Source organism: Drosophila teissieri, chromosome 2R, assembly GCF_016746235.2.
Source record: "Drosophila teissieri strain GT53w chromosome 2R, Prin_Dtei_1.1, whole genome shotgun sequence".
NCBI classification, from domain to species: Eukaryota; Metazoa; Arthropoda; class Insecta; order Diptera; family Drosophilidae; genus Drosophila; species Drosophila teissieri.
The window spans coordinates 17,404,384-17,430,635 of NC_053030.1; the positions used below are offsets into that span (position 1 = coordinate 17,404,384).

The following is a 26,252-nucleotide window of genomic DNA, read 5'->3' on the forward strand; positions in this document are numbered from 1 at the left end:
AAACAGCCAATTTAACAATTTTTAACAATATTATTTGTGTTAGGAAATTATTATATATTTCAATTATTTCAATTATAAATCAAAACATCATTTAGTAGACAACAAGAATTTTTGACAATTTAATATTATATATTTTCAATAACAACCGGACTTTTTCGTTTGCTGGAGAAAGTTCTCAATTGATTTGGATTTTTGTAAAATCATTTTTATTTAATGGCATGACATGCTGGCACCCAACTGAAAAACTGGAAAACCTTGTATCGGCGATTGTCAACTGGTCCTGGCCCTAAACGCTCACCCACTGCTAAGTGGCCACCAATTCCCTTTCCGTCGGCAATTTTCCCGCAAGCGCAGTGTTTTATTCCCATGTTTTGCGCTTCATATGCATATTGGGTGAGATTTTCCGGCTAGATGTTGTGCGTGTGATAAGCGCCCTGATGTAATTGCGGGCAATTATCATTGCGCCGAGGTCCTTTGAGCAAATTGTGACGCTCATGTGGGATATGCTTTTCAATTCATGAAGCCAGTAGTTGATGGTAGCTGCAAGTTCTGGAAACACATTCATATTTGCTACCCCCTGGAGTCGGCAACATGCTTGCATTTTAATTGCCCGCGGCGTTAATCAATTATAATTTTATTCGTTACTTTATTAGATTCAACAGCGACTACTGCACCTGTTTCAGCCCATTCCCTCGCGAGTCCTTTGTTTGCAGTGCATTTAGTCCCTTTTAATTGCATTTAATTGCTGCCTGTCAGCATTTTCTGCTCAATGTCTCCCGATTTTCTTATTAATCAAGTCATTAAGTAGCCTTGCACAGCCGATTAGTGGGGCAGATAAGCATGCATAATTGGCCCGAAAAGTTGTATTATTGATGACTGATTACCTCGCTGATTAGCTCCCCTGCCAATTGAACCCCTCCACGGAAATCTACACAAATCCTAAAATAAGAACGTGTTCGAAATGGAATAATGTATATTCTTTGATTATGTATCAAATTATCACCATCCCGGCAATAGAAACACATGTGTATTGAGCTAAAACTTGTCATATTTATTTTGTGCTAATATGCATTAGGAATAGACTTCTTCATCAGCCGTTTTTCATTGAAGTAATTAAAATTTTACAAATACACTTTGCACATGTCGAGTTAACCATATAAGAAACTGCCTCAGAAATAAGTACTTACAACACGAAATTCACTAAACTTAGAACACACCTAAATGATGAGAGTGGGTGAGTGGGAACTGTTTTCGATTGGAGGAGGTGCACTTAGCTAGGAACCGACTGGGGCTAGACAATGGAGACCATTCCCTTGTTCAGGTTATCCAGGTGCTCCTTGGCCTTGATCCTGAGCGTGGCGATCGAGTTGCTCCGCATGTCCGTCGGCGGCGTGCTCGAACCCTTGCCACTCGGAGTGGGCGGAGGTGGCGGACTATCCCGACCCACATCCAGCAGCTCTATGTTGGCGCTGGCCGCGCACTTGTCCAGGCTGCTGCCGGGATTGCTGCTGGTGCTGCCGGCATCCAGGTCGCTGCTCAGGTCGCGTCCATCCCCATTGGAATCGGCATTGCCGATGCTGAGGTTCTGCGGCGACATGCAGACATCCGGACCGCTGCACTCCAGCGAGGCGGAGGAGGAGGACGACTGCGAGGATGAGACGGCCACGGCTGTCGTGGCTGTCGAACTGGGTGGCAGGCTGCTGTGCAGCGGCGTGCCGAGGGGGTTCACTCCGTGGTGGGGCGAGCCCAAGGACGTCGCATGCGGCGACATGCGTGACAGGTGCGGCGAGAGGTGAGAAAGGGGTACCACATGGTGGCTGCCGTGTGGGTGTGGCACTCCGTGGGGCGGCGGCGGTGGCGGTGGCTGCGGCTGACCATGTCCGCCGTGTCCCACGTGCGGGGGCGGCGGCCCGTTGTGGGCGTGGTGATGGCCCATGGCCGCCAGACTGCTCATGGTCAGGTTGCCGGGCGCCAGGCTCAGCGGCGGCGTCAGATAGCTGGGGTACACCGTCTGCGGATGCGAGAGAAAGCCTGCGGGTAGACAAAATCAAAGGGTCAGATAAAAAGTAAATCTAAAACTCCATGTTACAATGAATAAATTAGGTATCTCTTTCAGGTGGGAAAGTATAAGTAAGTACATCCAAGTGTATAAATCTTTTTGATAATATTTCTCAGAGCAGATCATGTGAGGACTCCTACCTGGCAGGGCACTCAGCAGCGGTGGCGATAGCCAGGGATCCACAGGCAGTCCGGAGGCACCGCAACCCAGGCGATGGGGCAGCTGGGTGAAGTGGGTCAGGCCCAGGCGAAGGCTCTCCGATTTCTCCTGGCGACGCCACTTGGCGCGACGGTTCTGGAACCACACCTGGAAATGGGAGCAAGCGGAAGAGAATGGATTAGCTAATTGGGTTGCTGGCTGGAGCAATTAAATTAATCGCCTGACAAGAAACGCGCCAAGTTAGTCGCGCGTTAAGCGGCAAGAGCCAAGCGAAAGCTATTTTAATTTCGTATAAAAGAGAAAATACCTAGTAATTAGAAAACGGAAATGAAAAGCGGCAGCGAAAGAGCTCCACAAAGAGAGCTGCAGCTCCAAAAGAGAGAACGAGTCTCGCAAGACAAAAAGCAAAATGGCGGCCAACACAAAATTGTTAATGAAAGCACACACACACACACACACAGATATGCCAGCAGAGATATATCCACTCATACACACACACACACACATAGTCATAAAGCGGCCAAACAAAATGGCTGAGCAGCACCCACAAACACAAATACACGCACACGCACCCGCACACCTACACGCACACAAGCAAAGCAGCGAAGGAAATAAAATAAAACTCAATTAGTTGCCTTGGCTCTAATTAGAATTATCGCAACAATGAGTGTGTATTAGTGTGGCTGTCTAATTAGTGGCAGAGAGCAAAGGAGACAGCGACAGCGGCTAAGAGTGAGACAGAGAAAGAGAGAGAGAAAGAGAGTGGGATAAAAGCCATCTAGGGAAAGTTTTCATTGCCCCCCGGCTGGTTATTACCACCCCCCTTGGCACCTCCTGCGCCCACTTTCTGCTCCTGCCACGCTCAAAGTAATTAAATGCAATTTGCGCAAATTAATAAGAAATTATTTCTGATGAAAATTTCATTACCCTGAAATAATGTTGTTGTTGCTGTAGTCGTTGCTGTTTTTGGTTGCCGCTCCTGCCACAAGGACATACATACATAAACAAGCATCTATAGGTGTTTTTGTATATGTACGAGTATGTATGTACATATGTATGTATGCATGTGCTTGTGCGCTCGGGTTTCAGTCGCTTTGCGGCTATTTAATTAAGGATAATGGTGCGTAAAATTATTTTCGTTGCCCCGAAAGTGATTTGCAAAACAAATTTGCCAGTCGGAAAATGCAATTTGAAATGGTTTAATTAAAAATACACTATGCAGCGAGCGGAGAAAAATTGAAAACGAGATTAACGGCAAGTTATCTAGGGAGCTAAAAAATTCAATCTAAGCTGATAATTATCTCTGCAAGTTAAATAAGAAAATATTTACTTTTCTCTTTGGATATTGAACATAAATGTTAGCTAATATCATTTAGACATCTTATTATAAGCATTTATAAGCTTTGCGTGCAAAATACTCTTCCGAAAATATTTGAAAACTGTGTATGTCACTTTGAAAGCAGCAGTTTATTTGTAACTATCGAAAACTCATTTCATGCTAATCAAAAGCCAATCAAATCCGTTCCAATTAGAGTTGTGCCTTGATTATCTTTGAATATCTGTCGGATATCAATTAGCAGAGCAGACAGGCAACAATAACAAAATGGCTAATGCCGTTGGCTCCGCTTTCCCTCCTCATCCCTCCCTCCATTCCCCTCCGCCATTTCCATTCCCATTCCCTACTCAAGCAAATTGAAATCCCATTTAGAAAGTCTAATTTCCTGTCTCTCAAATCTGTACGAGGAAAATAAATTAAAGTTAGCAGCTTTAGGCCACATTCAGCTCCCCACACTCAAGCAAACACACACACACACCAACCCACACACACACCCACCCACACACACACACTCAATCGGGGAGGGAAAGAGAGCTCTGGAAGCTGAAAGAAAGAGAGCGCCTCTTGCTGGCTGTTATAATTTGAGTTTGTGCTTCTTCATTTTAATTAAATCATCAAAATCAATTTTGTAATTTCCATTCATGGCGCGCCATAATGAAAATCCCCCATACAGAACTCCAAGCGAGCAAGCGAAATGGAGACAGGAGAAAGCTCTCTCTCCCTCTCTCTCTCGCGCAGTCAGCAGGCGGGTGGTGGCACGCCCACAAACATCATAATGACCTTTAGCCATCACTACGCTCATCCACCCGAAAGCTGGCAAAATTTTCTGCTTTCATCTTTGCCCGTTGATGCTGAACCACCACCCACCGCCCACAGCCCACTGCCCCCCGCGCCCCCCTGTTTGCCATGACATGGACCAAACTCAATTTTCCACCCCATAGACACAAATACAAACAGGCAGGCAGGCACACACACACACACATTCGCAGGCATCCCCATTTTCAGCCATTTTCAATTTTGCTACATTTAGACGGTTGTGTCCTCAAAAGCACCCAACACCCACCATCCGCCATCCACCATCCGCCACCCACTCAACCAACCACCCACCTATCGAGCAGGCCTGCAGCAATTTGGCATTCATGTGGCGCACGCGACTCACCACAAGAACGCCCCCTGCCGCCACCCCCCGCCCCCTCTGCCAGCCATCAGGCAACCACTTTTCAACTTTAATCTTTTTCATAAACTTCACATTGGCAGCAAACAATTTGCGACCTCCCAAAACCCAAAACCCAAAGCCGAACCCCCGTACACACCCACACCCACTTCCACTCCCCCTTTTAACATCATCATCTTGCTCTTCCTCTGGCAATGTCATTCTACCATTTTCCTTGTCGTCTTCTTTAATTTTGTTCGCAGCAAAGTTTTGCCGTTTTATTGGAAAACTTGTGCCGCAAAGTGTCGTTCCACCCAAAAAAGGAGAAAAAAAAGCGAAAGAAACAAAAATGGGCAAAAGCCCCACATAGATGTTGAAGTAACTCACACAGCATACCAGGCGTATACGCAATGTGCGCTCTCTCTCTCCCTCTCTCTCTCTCTCTCTCTTGCTCTCTCTCTCTTGCTAAGGGGGAAGTGTGGCCCTCTCTTTCACTCGCTGTGTGGCAGAAATTGCTTTTCGAATGTTTCTGACAGTTTGCAAATTGGAAAATTGACTTTTAACACACAAGAGCTTCAGCAGCTTAATAAAACTGTTTGCAACTTGTAGAGAACGAGGGGTTTGGGTGGCGCAGGGGGAGGGGGAGGGGGTGGTGGTTCAATTGTTGCAGTTCGACTAGATATTACACAGAAAGGACTTGTTGTTGGAATATTCATACTTCCGTTTTCGGTAGGCTGTTCCGTAGTGCGGCAAAGGATACTGGGGTAACTTATATCTCACAACCATTGTATGGGTTTGATGAAGAGTTTAATGGGCGATTTTGAATTGACCACATGCCAGCCAATTTGGGGGCTTATAAACATGTGAAAAAATCAAATTTAACATTTTTCGTTAGTGTGTAATACTCCTTCCTGCATACCAAGTAAATCGGTGAGAAATGAACAAGCAAAATCAATTTCACTAACTGCTGACTTTCCCAGAAACAAGCTGGTTAAAGGTTCACTTGGAAAGAGTGAAACCTTTTATCTCTGCCCATGGGGGGCACTGGGTATCAGTTGGTGCGATCTACTTACAACTCAGTGCTCTCCAACCTATATGGCATAAGCATTATGCCGTCAACAGGACTATAATTATCCCAGTGCCGCCCGTTTGTCATGCAATTCAATCAAATTGATTGAAAACTCGATGCCATCGAATGCACTTTGTTTGAGCTCGTTCCCGTACGGCGATAGGCGAACTAATTGCATGGCAGCAAAATAATTTTGCCCCAGCTTGTGCTGCAATTAGAGAGTCGACCCCAGGGGCAATGGTTCGCCAGTCGGGACAGTCGGGGCAGTCGGGGTAATCGAGGCAGTCGGGGCAGGACAACCCGTTGCGTTCAAGGATATTGATAGCGGCGCCTAAGGTAATAACCCCGAATGCGAGTTGCATGAGAACTCTGGCCGCTCCTCGCGCAAGCTTTAATTCAATTAAAAAATCCACAAATCCGCAAATCCTGCCAGGGGGAGCCTAATTATAGGGCTGTCCCGTTTCCAGACAGCGACAGACACGAAGCATTCAGCAGTCCAGCAGTCCAGCACTCCGATTCAATTCTTTCAGTGGCCTGTCATAATTTTCAGTCCGAATTCGTTGGGACAATGCCGCAGCGTGGAGTCCTTGCCCTGCTAGTTTATGACATGTTTTTTTTTCTTTTTTTTGATGCCATTGTTGGCTTTTAGTTCCGGCCCAGGACCCTCGCAATCGCAGCTCTCAGCTCTCAGTCTGCCCAAGAAGCCGAAGCTCGAGCATCCTGTTTCGGTTTCGCTTTGTGCGATGCAGGACACATTAGAGCCAAATAAGAGAGACAAAAGCTTTGACGACGGCCACAATCCGCAAGATGTTTTAATTAGTTTGGGAGCCGACAAGCGTATTGATTTACACTCGGTGCCGCCGTTTGAAAATGCCGGGAAACGGTTGTGTTTCGTTCGAAGATTCTACTGCTTCTCCAGACTAGAGTTTGTCCAGAGTAGAGTTTGGGTGAGAAATCGCAACTATTCCTGATTTCTTTTCAGCTTTTCACACCACCCCTCAACCTGGCTAATTGTAGGCTAACTTTTCCGTCGCGAGCCCTGTAATCGAAGGCCAAACACGCGACAAATCTTGATTTTCTGACAGCCGCAGACTCGGCCAGCGACTCCGCCTCGAATTTCGCCATGAGAAAAGTCGAGGAAAGCGCCAATCCGACACCCACTCGATCAGGACTCGGGTTTCCTTGCCCTTTCAATTGTTACCCATCGAACTGACTTTGGTCGTGGCGCAGCAAAAGGATCAAGGAAGCAGGGGAGGATTGTTTGCCGGGGCGTGTTTGCTCGCCGCCACGTGGCACCCTGTATTTAATTAGCTATTTATTTACTCGCTGACATGCCGAGCAGCATTCCGAGCGAAAGAAACGGGCGCACACGCACAGTTAATAAGCAGTTAAATCGGCTACAAAGGACTACAAATACCAGGCTCCTTTCGGGGTTGCTTAGTCCGACTGTCAGTGGGAAACGTGGCCCGAGTCCTTGCCACTTCCCAGGCACCAGGCACCAGGACACAGTCACAGGACAAATTTCTGTTGACGCACTTTTAATTTGCAACATTCGAGGGCCCCGAGGGAAAGTCCGCCCATCAGATTTAGACCGGTTCTAAGCAGTTGCCACGCTCAATTTGAATAATTTTTGGGGCACATACATAGATTGAGTTGCACTGCAAACAGAAAATCTGTAAAACAATTGGAAATCACTTAGAGCAAGTTTACTTGCTACCCTTTCCATGTATTATTACTTAAGTGAAAGGCAAAGATCAAGAGAAATGGTTTTTGTAGCTTCTGTCTAAATATCTAATTTAAAATCTTAAATCTGTGTACCTCAACTGTGGCTCAACTAGAGCAATAAGCTAGTTATTTTGCTCAGTGCAGCGCGCCATAGTTTTTGTGCGCTGTCGTTTCCAGAGTTTGTGCCCTGATAACTTAATTATAATTTGCGTGCTCTCGAAAATAATAATATCGTTATTATAGTTATTCCACCTGCCAGCCGAAGCGAAATTTGTTTAGGTGATTAATTAACACGTAATCAACGTGAACGAGCCGCCGAGGCCAGAGCTCGGAAAATTGTTTAAGTGTTTTGTGATTTATGCAGTCGGCGGGAGGAATTCGTTTGGGAAACGCATAAAACCAATTAGCAGGCAGCGGGAATTAATTAAAAGCGGAAAAGCGACCCGAGAACGGAATTACGGAACTCGCAGTGCAAAGGAGTTGCCTTTCTTGATTTTTGGTTTTTGTTATTTCTCTTTCCTTTTTTTTCAGGCCCATAAACATGATGTCTGAAATTATAATAAGCCGCTTGGGCCCCACATAATTAGCGTACATACATATGTGGGGGCTCAAGCGCAGCGTTATTGTCAAAATAAGCATTTATATAAAGCTGATTAAGTCAATTTTACGTATTGCATGCAGTCCCCATACCTTTCCACCTTTCGGAAACTCCCTCTACATTTCGATGCTGGCATGGGCATTATTTTGATTGACTGTGGATCGAAATTGAAATTGTATTGTTGCCGCTAATTTGACAACTTAAGCCCACTGCTCATTTAAACTGACAGCCGAGAGGCATCCAAGTATTTGGGCTGCAGAAGTGGGGATAGGGGATACAAGGGGTTCATCAATCCCCGAACCAGATTACACAATCCGAAATCAAAGTCATAATTGAATCGCGCTGGAAACTGTGAACTGGATGGAGTGCATCCTTGACATCTGACAGCGGAGAGGACAGGGCTGTAATGCAATAAAAACTTAAATACTGGAAAGCACCCGCACTTTATCCTTTATCCTTGATCCTGTTGCCTTTTGACTCCGAGAGGCAAAAAAAGTATATAAAACGCTCGCTGAAGCGAACAGATGTGCAACTCATTACAAAGCATTTAGGCGAACAAATTGAATAATATTCATAATGCTCACATCAGCGAGGGGTGTGATGGCCTCTCCAAACAAACCACCCATCCACCTTCGGATTCCGCCCCTTTTCCCTTGTCCCTTTTCCACTTTCCACTTTTCCACTTGACACTCGACACTCGAGGAGTTTAGGGTCGTATTAACAGCTGCTCGGCTGGCTGTTTTCTCAGAGATCCAAGGATATTTTGGCAAAAGCAATTTACCAGAACCAAATAAAAAAAGCACCGACAAAATGCGAAATAATTTCATTGTAATTGTAATTGTCTTCGCTTGATTACATTGGTTTATACATTTTACTTCGCTCTAAGCCAAACAAATGGAGTGACACTGCTGACGGCGAGGCAATCCGCGATGTCAAGTGAGCTGCGTTTCGGGGGTTGCAACCACCACCCCCGATTGAGGGTGAGGCCGGGGGTCATGTGTATGATTTATAATTTCATTCCGTTTGATTTATGCATTTATATTGAAATGTGTTGACAGGCTACGCTGAATTTGAGACAACCCAGCCCGAACTAAAACAAATCCCCCGCACGTGGCCGAACTCCAACTACCTCGCATTGTATTAGCCATCAGGTGGGTGGTGCGCAGAAAAGCGCAATCATAGCCCAAGTACTGGAAAAGTAAATAGCGCAAGCACAAGGACACGTTTCGCAGCTTAAGCGCTGCAAAGGATGCGCATGAGAGGCGGTCGCGTAGTAGGCTGGCTGCCTTTAAACTCTGCCTCGGGCTCTCAAACTGGAGACAACAACACCCTTTGGCCGGGCCAGGACATCAGGACATCAGGACATCAGAGCCGAACCCGACCAGGACCTTAAGGACACACAGAGGAGCGGCAGCGGGAGCGGCGCAGAACAAACTCAATAAGTCGCATAAAAGAATGAAATTGGATGCCATCGCAAACAAACACAAACGATGCCGACATTGTGTTGCTTGCCATATCCTTTGGCATCTCCGGCCGCAGACTCCCTCCAACATCGGAGATTCCTTTGAGCCGCGCGGCAACTGCGCCGTCATCTTCCCAATCCCCCTGCTATCCCCAGATATCCACAGATATCCACAGCAATCCCCAGCTATCTGTAGCTCCTGCCATCCTGCCATCCAGCTATCTGCGCTTTGGCTTTCAAGTTTAATTAATTGCGACACGGATTCTGCGTGGGCGTGTCTCGATCGCAGAAGGCTTTCTTCTGCTGCCCCGAAAAGCGCTTCTAATGAGGGTTAATTGAAAGCGGCAAACTTCTGTCGAGAGCTGCCCCTCGCCTCCCTACTACCTCCTTGGCCATAGTCAACTGTCTTCGAATTTGGAATTCGTAAGTCGCAATTATCCATAATTCTGTGGCACATTAGAGGTGGACTCGTGAGCTGCGTTTAGGCGCATTATTAGGGAGTAATAGAAAAACTGAATTTACATAATCGAAGTGCGTAGTCAGCTGAATAGGTTTTCAAAGCATATTGCATACCCTTTCTTTCGCGAGTATTTGTTTTACTCGCCCGGTGTTGCCCAAATTGGCCGTCTCATGTCAAGTGCCTGAAAGTTTGGCTCAAGTAGCGCGCTTTGTTTTAGTTGACAGTTGATCAAAATACATTTTAATAAACGGCAGATGTGTGTAAGCCGGGCATACACACACACACAGACCCTGCCTAAATACTCGTATATTATGAGCCAACGAGTTCCGGATGGAACAGCCACCCCCTCTGCACTCGACTGCCCTTTGTGACCTGACATTTATTTACCCTTGCGGTGGTTTTGTTTGCCTGGCCCTCGTTCACCCCTTCTCCTGATCCTACTCCTGCTCCTGCTCCTGCTCCTTTCGCTTTTTATTATTGTTTTGCCAAGGTGGCATAATGTGTTAATTGCTCTGCCCACACCTACCCTACACCAACCTACACCTACACCCTTCTCTTAGTCGTAGTCCACAGCTGCGGCTTGAGTCCTATGCATATTTCATCGCCATTTAATTATATCGGCGGGAGTGCTTCAAAAGGCATAAAAGCAAAAAAGCGAAATGCAAATGTTCATTAACTGCTCTGGCCACACTGACACCCAACACTGACGGACAGCAATCAGGACAAGTGCCTAATAAATGGCCTTAAAAGAGCCGGCCACTCCCCAAAAAAACGCCCCATTGAGACTTCGGAGGTCCTGCAGGGACCTCGGCATGGACAATAAGTTAAATAAGTTTGAAGAGCTTTTTCTCCTCGCACTTGGAACTCGCAGTGGGACCAGCCTACTTAAGCATTCAATGGCTTTATTGAAAACGATTTGATGACCCGCACAGGACATTCAAGTTGCCGAATGATGGCGATGAACGAGCTTGTTTGGCAGTCGGGCGGCCAAGCGATCGTTTTCATTATTAGATTTGTATAGGATTTCATGGCGCTGGGGGGCAGGGGCATGGAGCGGGTCTAAACAAATGAAGCTAATATGCATTATTATTATGGCATGTGGAAACGAAAACGAAAGCGTTGTGGATGGCTGTGTGGGTGGGTAGTTGTCGATAAAACGGTCATGCAAGCAAACGAATGCCAAAGTTGAAGTAAATATTCAATAAAAAATAATCGAAGCAGAAACCAGAACGGAGCGCACAACGAAATGAGCATAAAAATGTGGCAATGTGGAAATGTGGCAATGTCGAGGGGGCAAATCCGAATCCGAATTCAAGCTCCGGTTCAAATGCGAAAGGCGAGGGCAAAGACGCAGGCCAAGTGGAATGCAATAAAAATCTATTTTATTTGTTAGTGAAATGACATTTTTATTTGTTTGCTGTTTATGCACATCCACAAACACACACACACACACATACACACACATTCGCATGGGATAGAGAGACACGGATATAAGGAGCGCTTGGGGCTGTCTGTGTCACGTCACACATGTCGTATGAGCAATATATGCAGATAAATAAACTATTACACTGGATTATTATTTACTTTGGCGCAGGACATTTTGACAGGTTTACGATATTTAATCATTTGACTATGCAAAATAATTGACACAAACTTTCGCCTCCGACCTTTGTATTTGTTTATTTTTCTGCTAATAAACCCAATAAAGGTGCTCGTTGCACATGAAAATACCCATGTTTATCATACTAACTAAATAAAGACATGCAGTAGAAATACTTTTCCAAATTTGCTCGTACGAAAGCAAATGTCTTTCTCCATGGATCCAATACCATTTGTATTCGATTCTCTGCGCTCGGGCATGGCAAATTAAGTTTTAATTAAACTCTTTTTGGGCGACGGCTTAATGCGGCGTATGATTGAGTCGACTGGCGGCTTTAACCCTTGACTGGGCGCCAGACAACCCTCCCGAAGGACGAAACAAAAAAGAAAAGTCCGCACTCAGTCCTGTCAGTGAGTAATCCAAACAAAAGTAATTGTCATCTCCCAGGACATATGTTGCTGCTCTCAGGGTTTTTTGCTGTCCTTTCTGGGGGGAAGTGGCGATACATTTTCACGGCAAGTGTTAATGATCGTCTAGCTCAGTTACTTTTTTTTTGGGGCGTTAATCTACCGTTTAATTTGCTGGCTTAACGCGTTTTGTTTTGGTTACCATCAGCGATAATCCCCGAGCTTAGAACACTCAAACCCACTCAAACCCTTGTTTAATGGCAACTGCGGTTGCCGTCTTCAGATGCTTTTGGCCAACTTTAGCCTGGTTTAGTTTTCTTTCGACTGTGGGCAGACCACAAAATGACACAATTTCAATTGAACTTGCATTGTGCATAGTTCGGCAACTCTGTCTGTCAACGTATATTGCCATTTAAACAACAATCAAACAAGCCACAGAGAAATTCATTCCATTGCCATACACACAAAATGCAAAATCCAATCAAACTTTTTAAACAAACATTTAACAAATCTATTACAATGCAATGACAGCCATCCAGCAAAAAGAGACCGACGAAAAGTGGGCGACCAATGCAAAACCCTGAAATGAACTCATCTAAACGAGAAATTCTATTTGGTGGATGGCTGACTGGGTTTGCAAAGAAACAACTCAGTCAACTTTGGTTACAATTCCTTTTCATTCCTTTTATTTCTTTTTTTTTTTGCCAGCCTATGTGTGTGTGTGCCAGCAAACTTAATCAAAACAAATTTCCACCTTCAACGAGTTGCACACCAAGCAATTTCCCAGGCCCAGTCAAAGAGCAAAAAAATAAAAAAAAACCCAACAAAAAAGGAGGAGGGCAAAAATTGGTAGCAAAGGAGTAAAAACGATAACTAGAACTTCATGCAAACTAACCGCAAATACGATTACAAACACACAGGATCCAGGATCAGGATGGGGTGGGGTGGGGTGCTGTGAATGCAGCCCACTAAATCGAAAAAACGAGTCAAAGGGTTGGAGGACGACAATACTCTATGGCCATAGCTCGTTTCGGTTCCTGCTGGCATAATTTGAATTCGTGTCAATTTGACAAAGTGACACATGAGGGCCAGAAGCCTCAGAAGGCTGAGAAGGTTGAGAGGGCTGAGAAGTGTGAGGAGGAGAAATTTTTATGCGATTTCGCTTCATTACCTTTGTATTTCGTTTGGGCTCTAGATACAACCATAAATACATACGGCATTTTCGGTATTTGTTTATTTATTTATGTCCTGTGTTGTGTTGGAGACGCCGACGACAGTGTCGCCAACTCTGCCTGTGGGCACGATAATGTTTAGTCAATAAAAATGATTTGTCGGCTGAGGAAACGAAACGAAGTCGTGAAATTTGATATGTCCTTTGCATTTACCGGTTGGGTGGTGTGGTGGTGTGGGGGGTTTTGGCCTTACACCCACTTTTGCGGTTGGAAAACTATGCCAACTGCCTGGTCCACTCTCGAGCTTGCAGCAGCCTCAGCCAAAGTCGGGTACTACACAGAAAAATATAGGAAGCTACTTCATAAGCTATCTATGTGGCAGAGTTTTGTGGCATGTATAAGATAACTAATTTGTTAAGTTGAATTTAGATGCGGTGTATGATCTAGATCTTTTGCCTGCCTAACTATACATCCATTTGTATTAAATAGCTATCCAATATTTCTGTATGTGCAACACCCACTGTCACCCATCGATAGTTGTTGCTGCTTAAGCGTTTTTTTTTATGCTACACCGCTGTGAATGGAATTTACGAGGCGCCCTGCCCGTTCACGTCACAATTTGCCACCCGAAACGAATGGCTGCCAGACATGGCATCCCGCCATATCGCCACATTGCCACAATGCCACATTGCCACATCGCTACATCGCCACACTGGCCCGTGCCCCAAAGTCGTGGAGCATAAAAGCGCATAGTCGCATAAAATGCATAATTCTCTCCGCGGAAGAAAAGGAAGCCCATTGAATGGGCCACCACCGACCACCGACCAACTTGAGAACTCTTTCGGCGCTGTCATTTTCCTATTGAGACATAAATTGTTTCATGCACTCGGAGCCAAGTTATGCGCAAAGTTTGACAATTATTATGGCTCTTGAGGGGAAATCAAGCCACAGGCTGCGACACACCAAAACATCAATGAATGGCTAAAAGAGTTGTGGTAAAATGAGGAAGTTTAATTCGAATATGCAAATGCGGCTAATTTGAATTCATAGTAAATAAGAAATAGCTATAAAAAGCTACTACCAATCGACTTGCTACTCAATTAAATAATGCAAATATGCAGTTCTCCTCTCATTAAGGATCTCCGGCCATAAATCCCTGCCAACTACTCCAAATGTATGCACATCTAGCACCTTGCATTCGCAGGAGTTTTCGTTGCAAGGGGATGATAAAGAGCGGGTACAACTTAATTTCGTTAAAATAAATAGCAAACGGAAATTGTTTAATTTCCGGAGCCTGGCTGGCGGTTACTCCCAGCAGCAGACACGTTGATTTCCCAATTAGCCCAGGCTCGGCTCTAAATCACTTGCAGACACAAGAGATACTGGAGATATGGGAGGTACTAGAGGTGACTCACCTGGACGCGGACCTCGGGCAGGTTCACCTTCATGGCCAGCTCCTCGCGGGAGTAGACATCGGGGTAGTGGGACTTCTCGAAGGCCCGCTCCAGTTCATGGAGCTGGTAGGTGGTGAAGGTGGTCCGATTGCGACGGTGCTTCTTCTTGGCGCAGTTATCATCCTGGCCTGCCAATACAGATATTTGCAGAGAATTCGATAGAGGGTCAGTGAACATTGTCCAAGATTAGGATTAAGATTTATTGTATCTAAAACAGCTTGATTAGGAAGTAACTAGTTCCAGGTGACTTTGGATGACTGTGAAAGGATCTTTTACTAGAAAGGATTGTACCCACCCTCGTCGTCGCTGCCGGATGTGATCTTCTCGCCCTGCTCGCTGCTGTTGGTCTGGTTGAGCTCCTCGCTGGAGGCGCAGCTGCCGTTGACCAAGCTGTCGTTATCCGCGTTCAAGCGCTCGCCATGATCGCCGGAGTTGCTGTTGCCGTTGGGATTGCCATTGCCACTGTTGCGAAAGTCGTGCTGAAAGCCCTGCTGCTGTTGCAGTTGCTGCTGTTGCTGTTGCTGCTGCAGCTGCTGCTGTTGGTGGTGGTGGTGCGATTGCTGCTGATGATGCACCTCCTGCAAGCTGCGCGGCCGAATGCCGTAATTGCCGCCTGGCAACTGGCCGTTGGCTAATTTAGGCTCATTATCATCACAGAAGACGCCGGCGGACTTGCGCTTGGCGGCCAGCGGACCACGTGGCGCCGGAGTGGGCGGCGAGGTCACGTCGAGCTGCAGCTTTGCCGCGTCATCGTCGTCCTCCTCCAAATCGCTGGCCGAGGACATTGAACGCTCGTCGTAGCTGATCTGCGACTGGGCGACAGGCGCCGCCGTCTGAGATTCCATAAAGTAGGCACCACCCGGCGCTGGTGGAGGTGGACCCGCTCCAGTGGGCGATGACTTGGCGTATTTGCCGTGCTGATTCTGTTGATTCTGCTGATTCTGTTGATTCTGCTGCTCCTGCGCCTGAGCAGCCAAGGCGGCCAAATGCTGCTGATGACTGCCAAAGGAACTGGGCGGCAACGGTGCGGGCGGAGCATTGCTGGCGACCCCATTGGCTCCGGTCTGCAATTGATTGGCCTCGACCATCTGGTGCATCGAATTGAGGTAATTGCCCGCCGCCTCCTCCTGGTGCCCATACCCATGGCCCTGGCCAAAGCCAAATGCATTGTGATAGCCAAAGGGCGCATGCCCATGATGCGTGGCATGGCCATGTCCCGGATGCGTGCAATGTCCCGCCTGGCCCCCCAACTGCTGTCCATGGTGCAGGGTCGTCGCATTCGCCACCTGGGGCTGCTGACCCCCCGGCGGAGTGGGGGGGCCGTAGGGTAGGGCTGCTCCGTTCTTCGCGTGCTGCTGCAGCATGCTGGCCATGTGATTGTCCATGCTGCGCAACTGCGTCAGGGTCATGCCGCAGCGCAGATCAGTGGCATCCTCGTCGCCCAGGGAGGCGTCAACGGCGCCTGGAAACGAGTTCAAAGGTTTACTATATGGCGAGGAGTAACAATAGCAAGCGGTATATAGTTTTATACACCCAATCCCAATTTCAACAGAAACCATTATTTCCTGTACAATTAATTGAGCGTGATCAATGGCTAATACAGGGTAATGGTGCTCCATTGGCCATTCGCCCACGCATTCAGGCACCTGATTAGATTTTAATTAGTATGCCCAATGAGGCGGGAAGGGAAGTCATAAAGCTGTTTGCCAACTCACTGGCTGGCTAAAAGCCTTGAACAACCCGGCTAATAACAACGTGTTATTTAATTTGGCCGGTGCACCGAGGGTGGTGGTGGTGGTGGTGAGAAATGGAAGCCTTCGGGTCAAACCTGTTGGCCGCCCACCCACTAATAAACGGCTTTCAATTAGAAGCCAGGTATTTACAATGTGAGGCAATAAAAATTCCCAGAAAACCGAGCAGGAGTTCCAGATGAGGCGGCATTGCTCCCTAATGGGCGTGCCAACTAGCGCTTGTTCATATCACGTGACATGCAAGGAAGTCATTAGTTTGCGAAGCGCCAGGACCAAGGCTTTATATGTATGTGTTTGGGTTTGGGTTTGGGTTTCAGTTCTCGGCTGTTCTCGGCTTGGATTTTGTGTAACCGAATTCAATTTCTATGTTAAATTGGCTTTCGGGGGGCGGACCAATTGGAAACAAAACCAATTACGCAGGCAGACTGGCAAGTTGCTGCTACTCACTCGAGAGTATCTGTAATTATTTGATAGTCTTTTGGATAATTGCTTTTCGATGTAAGACCACAGCGAACTTATTTTTCGTTTAGTCGATTGCCTAATGTAATTATGCGCCACATCGTGTACCGATTCGCCACAGTTCGATTAATTGGGTCAGTGTTTTGGCTAATTAACTTTAAACAGCAGCCAAAACGAAGATTGTAAATGCCCCGAATTAACCTCTGCGAGCGTTTTCACCAATCAATCGACATTTACACGCCCAGCATGCATTTTATTTTGAGCCACTGTGGTGCTAATGAAATTAACTACGAAAATCGCTTTTGAAAGCCTCTGCAAATGAAGTAGCACAAAAGATTCGAGTGGCAGCCACATGAGGCGATGGACAGTAGCCGCCAGTAGACCACACGATCCCCTCTCCCCCTCTTCCGCCCACGATCCACATCAATCCACACAAAAAAAATTACAATAAAAAAATACACCGCCGAGTTGCCACACGGAGTGCGTGAGTTAATTGCGTGAGCAGCGAAATATAAAAGGTTAAAACAAAAGTTGTTCTGCCTTTTTTAGGGTGGAAGGAGGGGAGGAGAGGGGTTTCCTAAGCAATTGCCCAAAGTGTGAATGATGTGATGGATAAGCTCGTATATCATGGGGAATTTGTTAACGAGTGGCATAAATCAAGAAGTTATATGACACAAATCAATTCTAATGCAGCAACATGATTTATCTCCTGCGAATATCTATGTAATAGCACACCTCAATAACTTCAGTCCGCTCTGAAGACAACTCTCTGAATAGTAATTCTAAGCTGCCCATAAATCTCAAAACTCATTCAAAATCCAGTTGCCATACTACAATTCAAATGGTGAATGAACCAGCTTCGTGGACCACTGCCCATTCACTCAACTTCGATGGTTTGATCGACACATCAATTAAGAAATGATTTCGACTTGGCGTCTGGAAATTTGTCGGTCGTTAACGCATTGAAATTTGATTATGACTTTTAGCTTAGGATTGTAATGTTAGGTCTAGGTAGTTGCCGGAAAGTTAGCTTAGTGAGATGATATTCCGCGATTAGAATGCACACTCTGTGCCACATTATGCTCCAATTTGGCTTGTGTTTCCGATGAATCCATCCCAAATGTGAGCTACAAATTGACGTTAATCGCGTCACTACCTCTCTGCCCTCTGCCCTCCTGCCATCCTGTCTGGTGTCTAATCCTAATGATGATTTGACAGTTTCCCATTGTTGGGCCAATACTTGGCCATTAGGCGGCCTAATTGATATGTTATTAGCCGCGGCGTTGGTTATTTTCTAAAAGTCATGGCCAGAACAGGTAGGGGCCGAAAGGAAATGCACATTTCGACTGGTTTCTTGTTCGCCGGAAGATCTTTGCAGCCAGATGAGATGCGATATCGCGCTCATATCAAAAAGCGAAACAAGCCATAAACAAAACTGTCAATCACAAGTGCTTGTTGGCAGTGCGGTGCGGTTGTGGAGGGGGAGGAGAGGGGGGGTTTCCATAAAAAGTGGTAGAAGCCACAAAAGCGGGGCTAATAAGACGACGCCGACGCAGACACGCATTAAAATCATTAAGACGCCTTAATGCTCAATTTAATGCCGCGTCAACTGGCGAACAGATCTCGTGTAGATGGATCGTGAAGGGGATCACTTCGACTGCCGTCTCTTTCTAATCAGATATGCCCACTCTTTCGCTCATTCTCTTAACCCATCTATGTAGATCTTAACGTTGCAGAGCCAGTTTGTTTCGCCTTTTGGCCAAATGCACTTGTGCCTCCTGCGCCTTTAATGATTGTTTACATCTCAATTTTACATCTCTCGCTCTCTCCATCTCCCTCTCTCTCTCTCTCTCTCTCTCTGCTACACTGTAGCTGTCTCTGTCTGCTTTCTGGGACGCCACCGTTGCCGCCAGCTGTCAGATTAAATGCTTTTTGACGGCTTGTGTCTGGCCGCCAGTTTAATTATGGCTTAAATGCGAAACGCTTGAGCTTGCCATGTAGCTGAGCACCCCTCCCTCCCCTCCCCACCGCCTGCCACCCCCTCCCCTGTATACACCCACAGTTAATTAGCCTGCTTCTAATTAATTTGCGGCCATTTAACCTGCGCTCTTGTTGTTGTCGCCCGACGCCATTTTGATTTGCACGCGGTGTTGTTGTCAATTTGTTCATCACCTTGTTGTTTTTGGCTGTCCATTCGCTTTGGGAACCCCTTTACCATTGTTGTAGTTGTTGTCTGTTTGGAGCGTTTATGAAACCACTTAATTGAATTAATTGCAAAGATACCTACTGCTAATTGTTTTGGCTTTCTAATGGCCAGTTGAAAGCTGCTAAATGAGCAGTGTGAACCATTTCTGATTGCTTTTGTCAATGAAAGAATGGCAAAATGCATGAAACTTGATGATACTTGCATAAATGGAATAGTCTTAAATTCAATATATTATTTTAGAAAGCATATCATTTATGTAACTACCTATTAATAAATAAATAAATGCTCCAAAAGCACAAAGTTCCCGCGTCAAATGGCAAAAGCAACTCCTTCATTTCTCACCTAGCTCTTTGGATGATCCAAGGACTCAAGGTTGTGGTGCTATGGCCATAACCATAATCGCGGCTATATCAGTGCCCACCCTTTTTTCGCAACTTGCTGCCAATTTGGTGGCATGGGCGGTGGGCTGTGGGCGTGGTCGAGACGCGAGAGCGACAATCGCTTGCCGGCAATCAAAACAGAAGCGAAATGAATTATAAATGACGTGCAGAAGACTATTTTTGGCACCCACCTGAATGCGGGGAGTCGTCGCCAGCTGGCACCGCCAATCCCCACCATAATCCAGTTAAAAAGCCTTCAAAAGTGCTCGCTCCCCCCGCGGCCACTAATATAAGTTTAAATTGGCCAAAAGCGGTGGGTTTCTAATCCCATCTAAATATGACTTCCTTTTCCCTGTGCGTTTTTCTGTTTTTTTTTTGTATGGTTTTTTAGGTCTTCGTTTCGTTTTCTTCGCGGGCGATTACCGCTGACTGATTGCTTATCAGCTGTCGTGCATCTCGAGGCGTTGCCAAAGTGCAAGTCCCGACGCCACCACCCACCCAAAGTCACCCAAAGCCACCCAAAGCCACCCACATCCACCTAGAGCCACCCAAAACCACCCAAAGCCAACTAAAACCACCCAAAACCACCCGATACCAACACCCCTTGTCAAGGCTAATACAATTTTGCGATTGTGTTTGTTGATTCCATGCGCTGCGAGCGGGTAATTGAAATCGATTTGCCATTTTCCCCGACAGGACCCACTGATCACGGCTAATGGCCAAATAATGCCGGGCTATGACTTACCATCGCTGACCGTTTCCGGATTCCTATTCCCAGCGCCATTTCCGGCGCCATTGCGATTCTTCAGGCCCAGTATGGCATCGATTGTGTGGCGCGGCGTCAGCGTCTGTCCACCAGATCCGTACTTCCTGGCATTATCCTTAACCAAGTCGTTGCTATCTGCGGGCAAAATAAAATAAAGCACAAAAAAAAGTTAAAAGCCTGTTTGCCAACAGTTTGCCAAAGTCAATTAGGCGCACGACAGTGCTGCGCGACCCTATGCAAATTTGTCAGCAATTTCGAAAGTATTAAAATTTAGTCCAGTCCGCGGCATACACACAACTTTATTTGCGATTTTAACGAGCTAAAAGCTGTAATTGCAACCTGGCCCCCCTTCCCCCCAATCCACTTGCAATGCCCCTCGTCCACACAAAATGGGCAGTTGTCACGACGGCATGCTGGAAAGTAGGCAACATGTTGCCTGATGGCTTTATGCATTTTTAACGAAATTAAAACAAACTGTGCCAAGTGGCGAGTTGCGAGTTGCGATTGGCGAGTGAGAGCGGCACAAAGTGCGGCGGGATTTAAAGCGGCTTAATTGCCTCGTCTTGCAATTAGCTTATAATTTTCTATCAAATTTCCCGCTGTGCATGTTAATGCACTAAAAAACATTGCTGTGAACACGCACACACTCAGCCATTCAGACATTTAGGATCACTCCGGAATGTCCGTGTCCGTGTCCGGTAGCAATTAGTGTTAATTAAATCTATAATCAAACAATTGCAAGGCTTTTCCGGCTAAGACCACACGTGAAAAAATTAACTTCCGAATTTTAACTAACGAAGCCTAATATGTTTGGTAATGGTAATGTTTCTAACAACGTGATTTGAGATCAATTTATATAGAATTATTCTATAAAATACCTATTCTTTCCATTTCTATATTCGTTTTAATCTTATTTATTGTAAGTATAGAGCTTTCTTTTGAAGCTTCAGCTGGATTCCAAATTCTTAAACTTTGAACTGAAGCTAAAGCCAAAAATTTTATTTAAGAGAAAAGCAAACTTTAGACAAATAAATCCAAACTTGTTTTTATTCCGCACAGATCACTAGTTTCTATTGATATTGATGGAGACCATCGAAATTTGCCGTCGGAAGTGCAGCTCACCTTCCGTTGAGATCACAGTGTTGTTGTTGGCCAGGTGGGCGGCATAGTGCTCGTGGAACTGCTCCAGGTTCTTGAACTTCTCCACGATCATCTGCAGGTTCTTGGCATCCCTCACATTGCCGAGCAGGTGACGCAGTTGCTCCAGCTGCTTGGGCGGCAGCTTGTGATTGCCGCCGCCCTGCTGCACCAGCTGCTCGAAGATGTGCTGGAATGTGGCGGCGGTGTTGTTGACCGTCGCCGCCGAGGAGGACGAGTTGGCCACTCCACCGGGACCGGGCATGGTGCCGGAGATCGCTGCCGGCTTTCCGGCGGGCGAGCCGGGCTGGCCAGGAGCCACTTCGAGGGCAGGTGGCGTCGAGGCTTTGATATCCATTCGATTGCGAAGGGCAAGAGTACTCAAATCGGCAAATCAGCAAATCAGCAAATCGGCAATGATATGATTGATCACAGTTGAGGCAACACCAGAACACACACACAAACACACACGCACACACAGTCACAGAAATTGTATTTAAATCGCTCTCGGAACTTTCTTCACACTGAGTTTTCCTCTGGCTAAATGTCAAGCATGTTTTCAGTCACAAGCGGGAAAAGTTCAGCTCCGAATATACCAACTATGCACTACCAACTACCGAAACCGTTGCGCACCGGGCCAAGGCAGAGTTGGCAATAAACTCGAAGGCAGCGACTGTGGCCCGCTGACGACTCGAGTTTCCAAATCGAATTGGAAACCGGTTGAGCACACCGCACCTATATATACACACTGCTCCTGTGTGCTGCGTGTGTGTGAGCCCAGGGGGCGGAGTCAACTCGCGAGAGCGTTGCGAGAGCGGGAGAGAGTGCGCAGGACTCGCGGGGTGGCTGTCCTCTGAGCTCCGACACGGCACAGGCACAGGACTTCCGAGTCCAGGCGATCCGGAATCCAGAGTATAACAATGGGTACTTGGGACGCCCCGACTGCCACGACTCCTGCCAAAGAGGCTTGTTTGTCGGCTTCGTAATAAAATCAACTAACTGCACTTACTGCCCTACGCCCAGATGTCCTCGAAGGGAAATGCCGAGCGGAGTCCCTGCGCTTTTGCGACCCAAAAAATATATGACTTTGGTGCCACAGATTTTTCGACCACAATTGCATCGGCAAACCATTTCTGGGCTTAGGCCACAAAGTGTGTGTCTCTCCATCCCGCTCTCTTTGCATCGGCATGTCCTTCACACTCCACCACTCGACTTTTCCCAAGGAGCGTGAAACCTAAAACGGATACATAAGTGGATTTTGTTAATATCCTGCTATTGTTACAAATTTGCAAGCTGATTGCGGCAAGCGTCACTTGTCAAGGAAATAAACTTAAAGGCAGTTGAGGTCAGGGAATGTGTTGGCCACACAATTATCCTTATTACGTCATTGGAAGTTGGGCTGCTATTTTGCTGGGGTACATTGATTTTTCAAAATTATAGTTTGTAGTTCTTCTTAACATTTTTCAAACCGTATATAAATATTACAGGTAACTAAAGGATAGAAGGAACTTTATTTATATATTATATTGTATTATGTGTATTATGGAACACAGGATTCATCTACTAGGTAATGCATAATATATAATATAATTTGATTTTTTTTTTTTTTTTGAAACACAAACTAAAAAAATACATATATATAGATATAAAAAAAAGTATCTTGTTATATATGTATAACCACCTTTTCTTGACTTTAAAATAATTGTCTGAAAATAATTAATAAGTTAATAAGTTTTTGAAATGTTGTTTGACCTTAGTTGAAAATGTGCTCTTAATACCATGCAAATTTCTAACAAATCAGGTATCTGCAGTAGCTACTTGTTTGCTGTGTAGAGTCAGCTTAGTGTCAGCTTAAATGGCATAATTACGAGACAAGTTTGTATAGTTGGCCGAATAAATTTCTAAAAATATTGCATTGGTCATCGGAGGTGGATGCCCTGGAAGGCCACATCCCACTTCCCACTGCCCACTGCCCACTTCCGACACTTGATTGTCAGCCGGGTAATAGACGCAGTCAGCCAGCCATTAAGCGTGGCCAATACCATTACCATTTACATTTAGCCGGCATTTCGCAGCTTACCTGTTGTCATGAGTTGTGGTTTTTCCCCAGAGCTCGAGTATTTCATTTCAGTCCAGTTCGTTCAGTCTCTCTTTTGGCTTCGGTTCAATTTGTCCGTTTACGCTATCTTCCATTACACGTTAAATGAAAATGCCAGATAACCAGGCACACAGCCCACCCATTTCCCCCCCCATTTTCCCCCCATTTCCCACCATTTTCCTACATTTTCCACCCCGCCTCCTGACATTTTGGTTTGGAGCCTCCTCTTGGCCCAGCGATTCGATTTGTGCCAACTAATGAGCTCTTAATGCGCGTTTATTCTTACGCATAACGAGCTTGCCAAACGTAATTACGTCCTAGGGATGTGTGGGTGTATCTGTGTGTGCCTGCGTATGATGGTGTGTGTGTGAATGTTAGTGGGGCCCTGTGCTCTCTCGTCCTGCCTTTGGCTGAGTGTGTGAGTGGGTGTGTGTGTCTGTGTATCTGTGAGAGGCTGCCATGTTGGCGCGATGCTTAATTGAAGTGGAGCGACGGGTATCTCGGGCATATCCTTCTGCTGGGCATGAACGCGTGTGTGCGGCCTGTGTATCCACTTATCCTTTTCATTTACGCCACATCCGCAACGTTAACTCGCTGCTCACTCCTCAACTTGTGCCGACCACCTCCCACCTCCCCGCTTGCCGCTTTTTGTTTTAAATTAATTTGCTTTTAATTTGCTTTATTATGTGGCAATTTCTCCCTCCCTCCCCCCGATTTAATTAGTTTGCTTTTATCGTTAAGCAGTTAACTTTCGCATGAATCGTGCGCCCAAAGAGAAGAAGTGAACGGTTAATTTTGGCCAAATTAAGCATACGCCTGGTGGAACGGGGGTAGCGACTAATTGATGCTTCTGAGTGGGCACTGCTGATATCATCGCACTCCTCTGCTCCGGCAGCTGTGGCTGAAGTGCACTTAGTTGAATCCTCTTATCGGGGAAATACCCTTTAGAATCTAAAATCATGCTGCGCATGCGTAAAAGTCTTAAACAAAAAAGCGAAGTGAATTCTGCTGCTGAAATGAAGAACCAGTTTGTTCGGCGACCTTTTTCCTCCTCATTCCCATTCCCATTCGAATTCTGACTCTCTTTGCTGGGTGGGGGGCGTGGCCTAAACCAGTCACTCTCGCTCTCTCACTCTCCAGCTGCGTGTGTGTGCGTGAGCGCTTCGGCGCATAGAGGCCACGCATACACACGCATGGGAGATACACCGACGTGCCTTGTGGTAGACCATTGAAAAAGTGATGAAAATAACTCTCTGTCACTTTATTGGCGCTTAACGAGTTTGAGTTGATGAAGAATTTAATTTATGATGCTGCTCACACCATCAAGAAAGGCGAGCAGCCCCGAAAGAGATGGCGATACAGAGAGCGAAAGAGAGGAAGGGAGCCAAAAAACCGCAGAGCACAAGAGGCGAGAGGAGGAGCGGAGGACAGGAGGAGAGAGAGAGCGAGGGTAAAAAGAAGAAAAATTAATGAACTCGTAACTGTCGCTTTAGCAAATTGGGCTCTGAGAGTGTGGAGTGTCGGTGTGTCTATCTGTGCATGGGTTTGCAGGACTCGCACTCACACTATCCCGCATACACACACACACACACTCAGTGAAACACACAAACACACGTATGTAGACAGGAGGAAACAGCAGCCGTCGCTGCCGGCAGACGTCAAGCTTTGATGATTTAATTTTCTGGTCTTCTAATTTAATTTTATTATAGAAATACAGATGTGTGTGTGTGTGTGTGAGTCTAAGGGAGAGCCTTTTACTTGCGTGCCAGTGTGTTTGTGTCTGTGTGTGAGTGTGGGCGCGCCTCACACGCTCACAGACACACACATGCAAATTCGTTAATGGAAAATGGTGGCGTTTAATTGAAAAAGGAAGTGCGCCAAAGGGCTGAGCGACAGAGACAGAAGACTGAGGAAAAAGGGCTCTGCAAGGACCGAGTTTTCCATCAAATTAATTTCATGTGTGTGCGTCTGCCACTCCAGCTCTTTGCATTCAAAGGGGTGTGGGTACGTCCTGTTATTGTTCTCTTTTTTTATGGCGTTCATATATTTTTTCCTACTTTTGGTGCGGTTACTGTTGCAATAACAATTTGAATTCAATTTATTTATTTGCATTGCCCGAAAAAAAAACAGCGAAGGAGGAGGACGAGATGGCGGGGGCTTTGTTCAGCGTGCTCACCCGCAAAGTTAATTGAATTAAATATTCCAGCGAGATAATTACAAAATGGCGTTGATTAATCGTCAGCCGCCATATTGATTTTGCCAGCAACAATATTTAATGATTAACAATTAACATTGAACAGGGATTTTTGATGCAGACACTGCAGTCAGGCGACGTCAACCTCTTTGTGCCTTAATAAAAGCAATTAAAATTCATTAGCTGCAAACACACTTACACACGCACACACAATCTCGCTTACCCACACAGAGACACACTAGCAGCAAGGACTTTCACAATCACACACTAATGCCATCATGCGCTCGTTTTCTCAATTATTCATTCAATTTTGTATGCCACAAAAGCAAGAGCCAAGGAGAAGCTTAGCTCTCCCTCCTCCACCCCTCCTCCCATCCAGCCATCCACTACCCACAAGGATCTGCGGAGCATCCTGCATACATATTCATGCGGCTAAATGAAAACGGCAACACTTAAATGCAATTTGCCTCAATTTTACCAGCAGCCAACTCTCCGTCGCTCTCATTTTCCCGCCCAGCGAACGAAGCGTCTTGGCTTAGAGCGTCTTAACGTCTTTTCATGGCACTTACATCGTCATTCTATTCGTCTAATTTCATTTTCCTGCACA

The 26,252-nt window shown here is 46.1% G+C and overlaps 1 protein-coding gene across 1 annotated transcript; it reads right to left on the reverse strand.

Moving 5' to 3' along the window:
• Positions 1-1,291: 1,291 nt before the first annotated feature.
• Positions 1,292-23,597, reverse strand: LOC122613897 (retinal homeobox protein Rx). The gene is made up of 8 exons (XM_043788314.1): positions 23,434-23,597; positions 22,363-22,587; positions 21,339-22,307; positions 20,196-20,351; positions 14,950-16,116; positions 14,616-14,782; positions 2,200-2,365; positions 1,292-2,031 (listed from the first exon to the last, which is right to left on the reverse strand). The coding sequence occupies exons 3-8, from the start codon at positions 21,709-21,711 to the stop codon at positions 1,292-1,294; spliced, it is 2,769 nt and encodes a 922-aa protein (XP_043644249.1). The 5' UTR covers positions 21,712-22,307; positions 22,363-22,587; positions 23,434-23,597.
• Positions 23,598-26,252: the final 2,655 nt, after the last annotated feature.

Bases quoted from the DNA above. Each gene is read 5' to 3' on its own strand.
- LOC122613897 (XM_043788314.1), bottom strand. From the start codon at position 21,711: ATGGATATCAAAGCCTCGACGCCACCTGCCCTCGAAGTGGCTCCTGGC. The intron at 16,117-20,195 runs GTAAGTCATAGC...ACTCGTTTCCAG, and splicing joins TCCGGAAACGGTCAGCGATG to GCGCCGTTGACGCCTCCCTG. The intron at 2,032-2,199 runs GTAGGAGTCCTC...GTCTACCCGCAG, and splicing joins GCTGCTGAGTGCCCTGCCAG to GCTTTCTCTCGCATCCGCAG.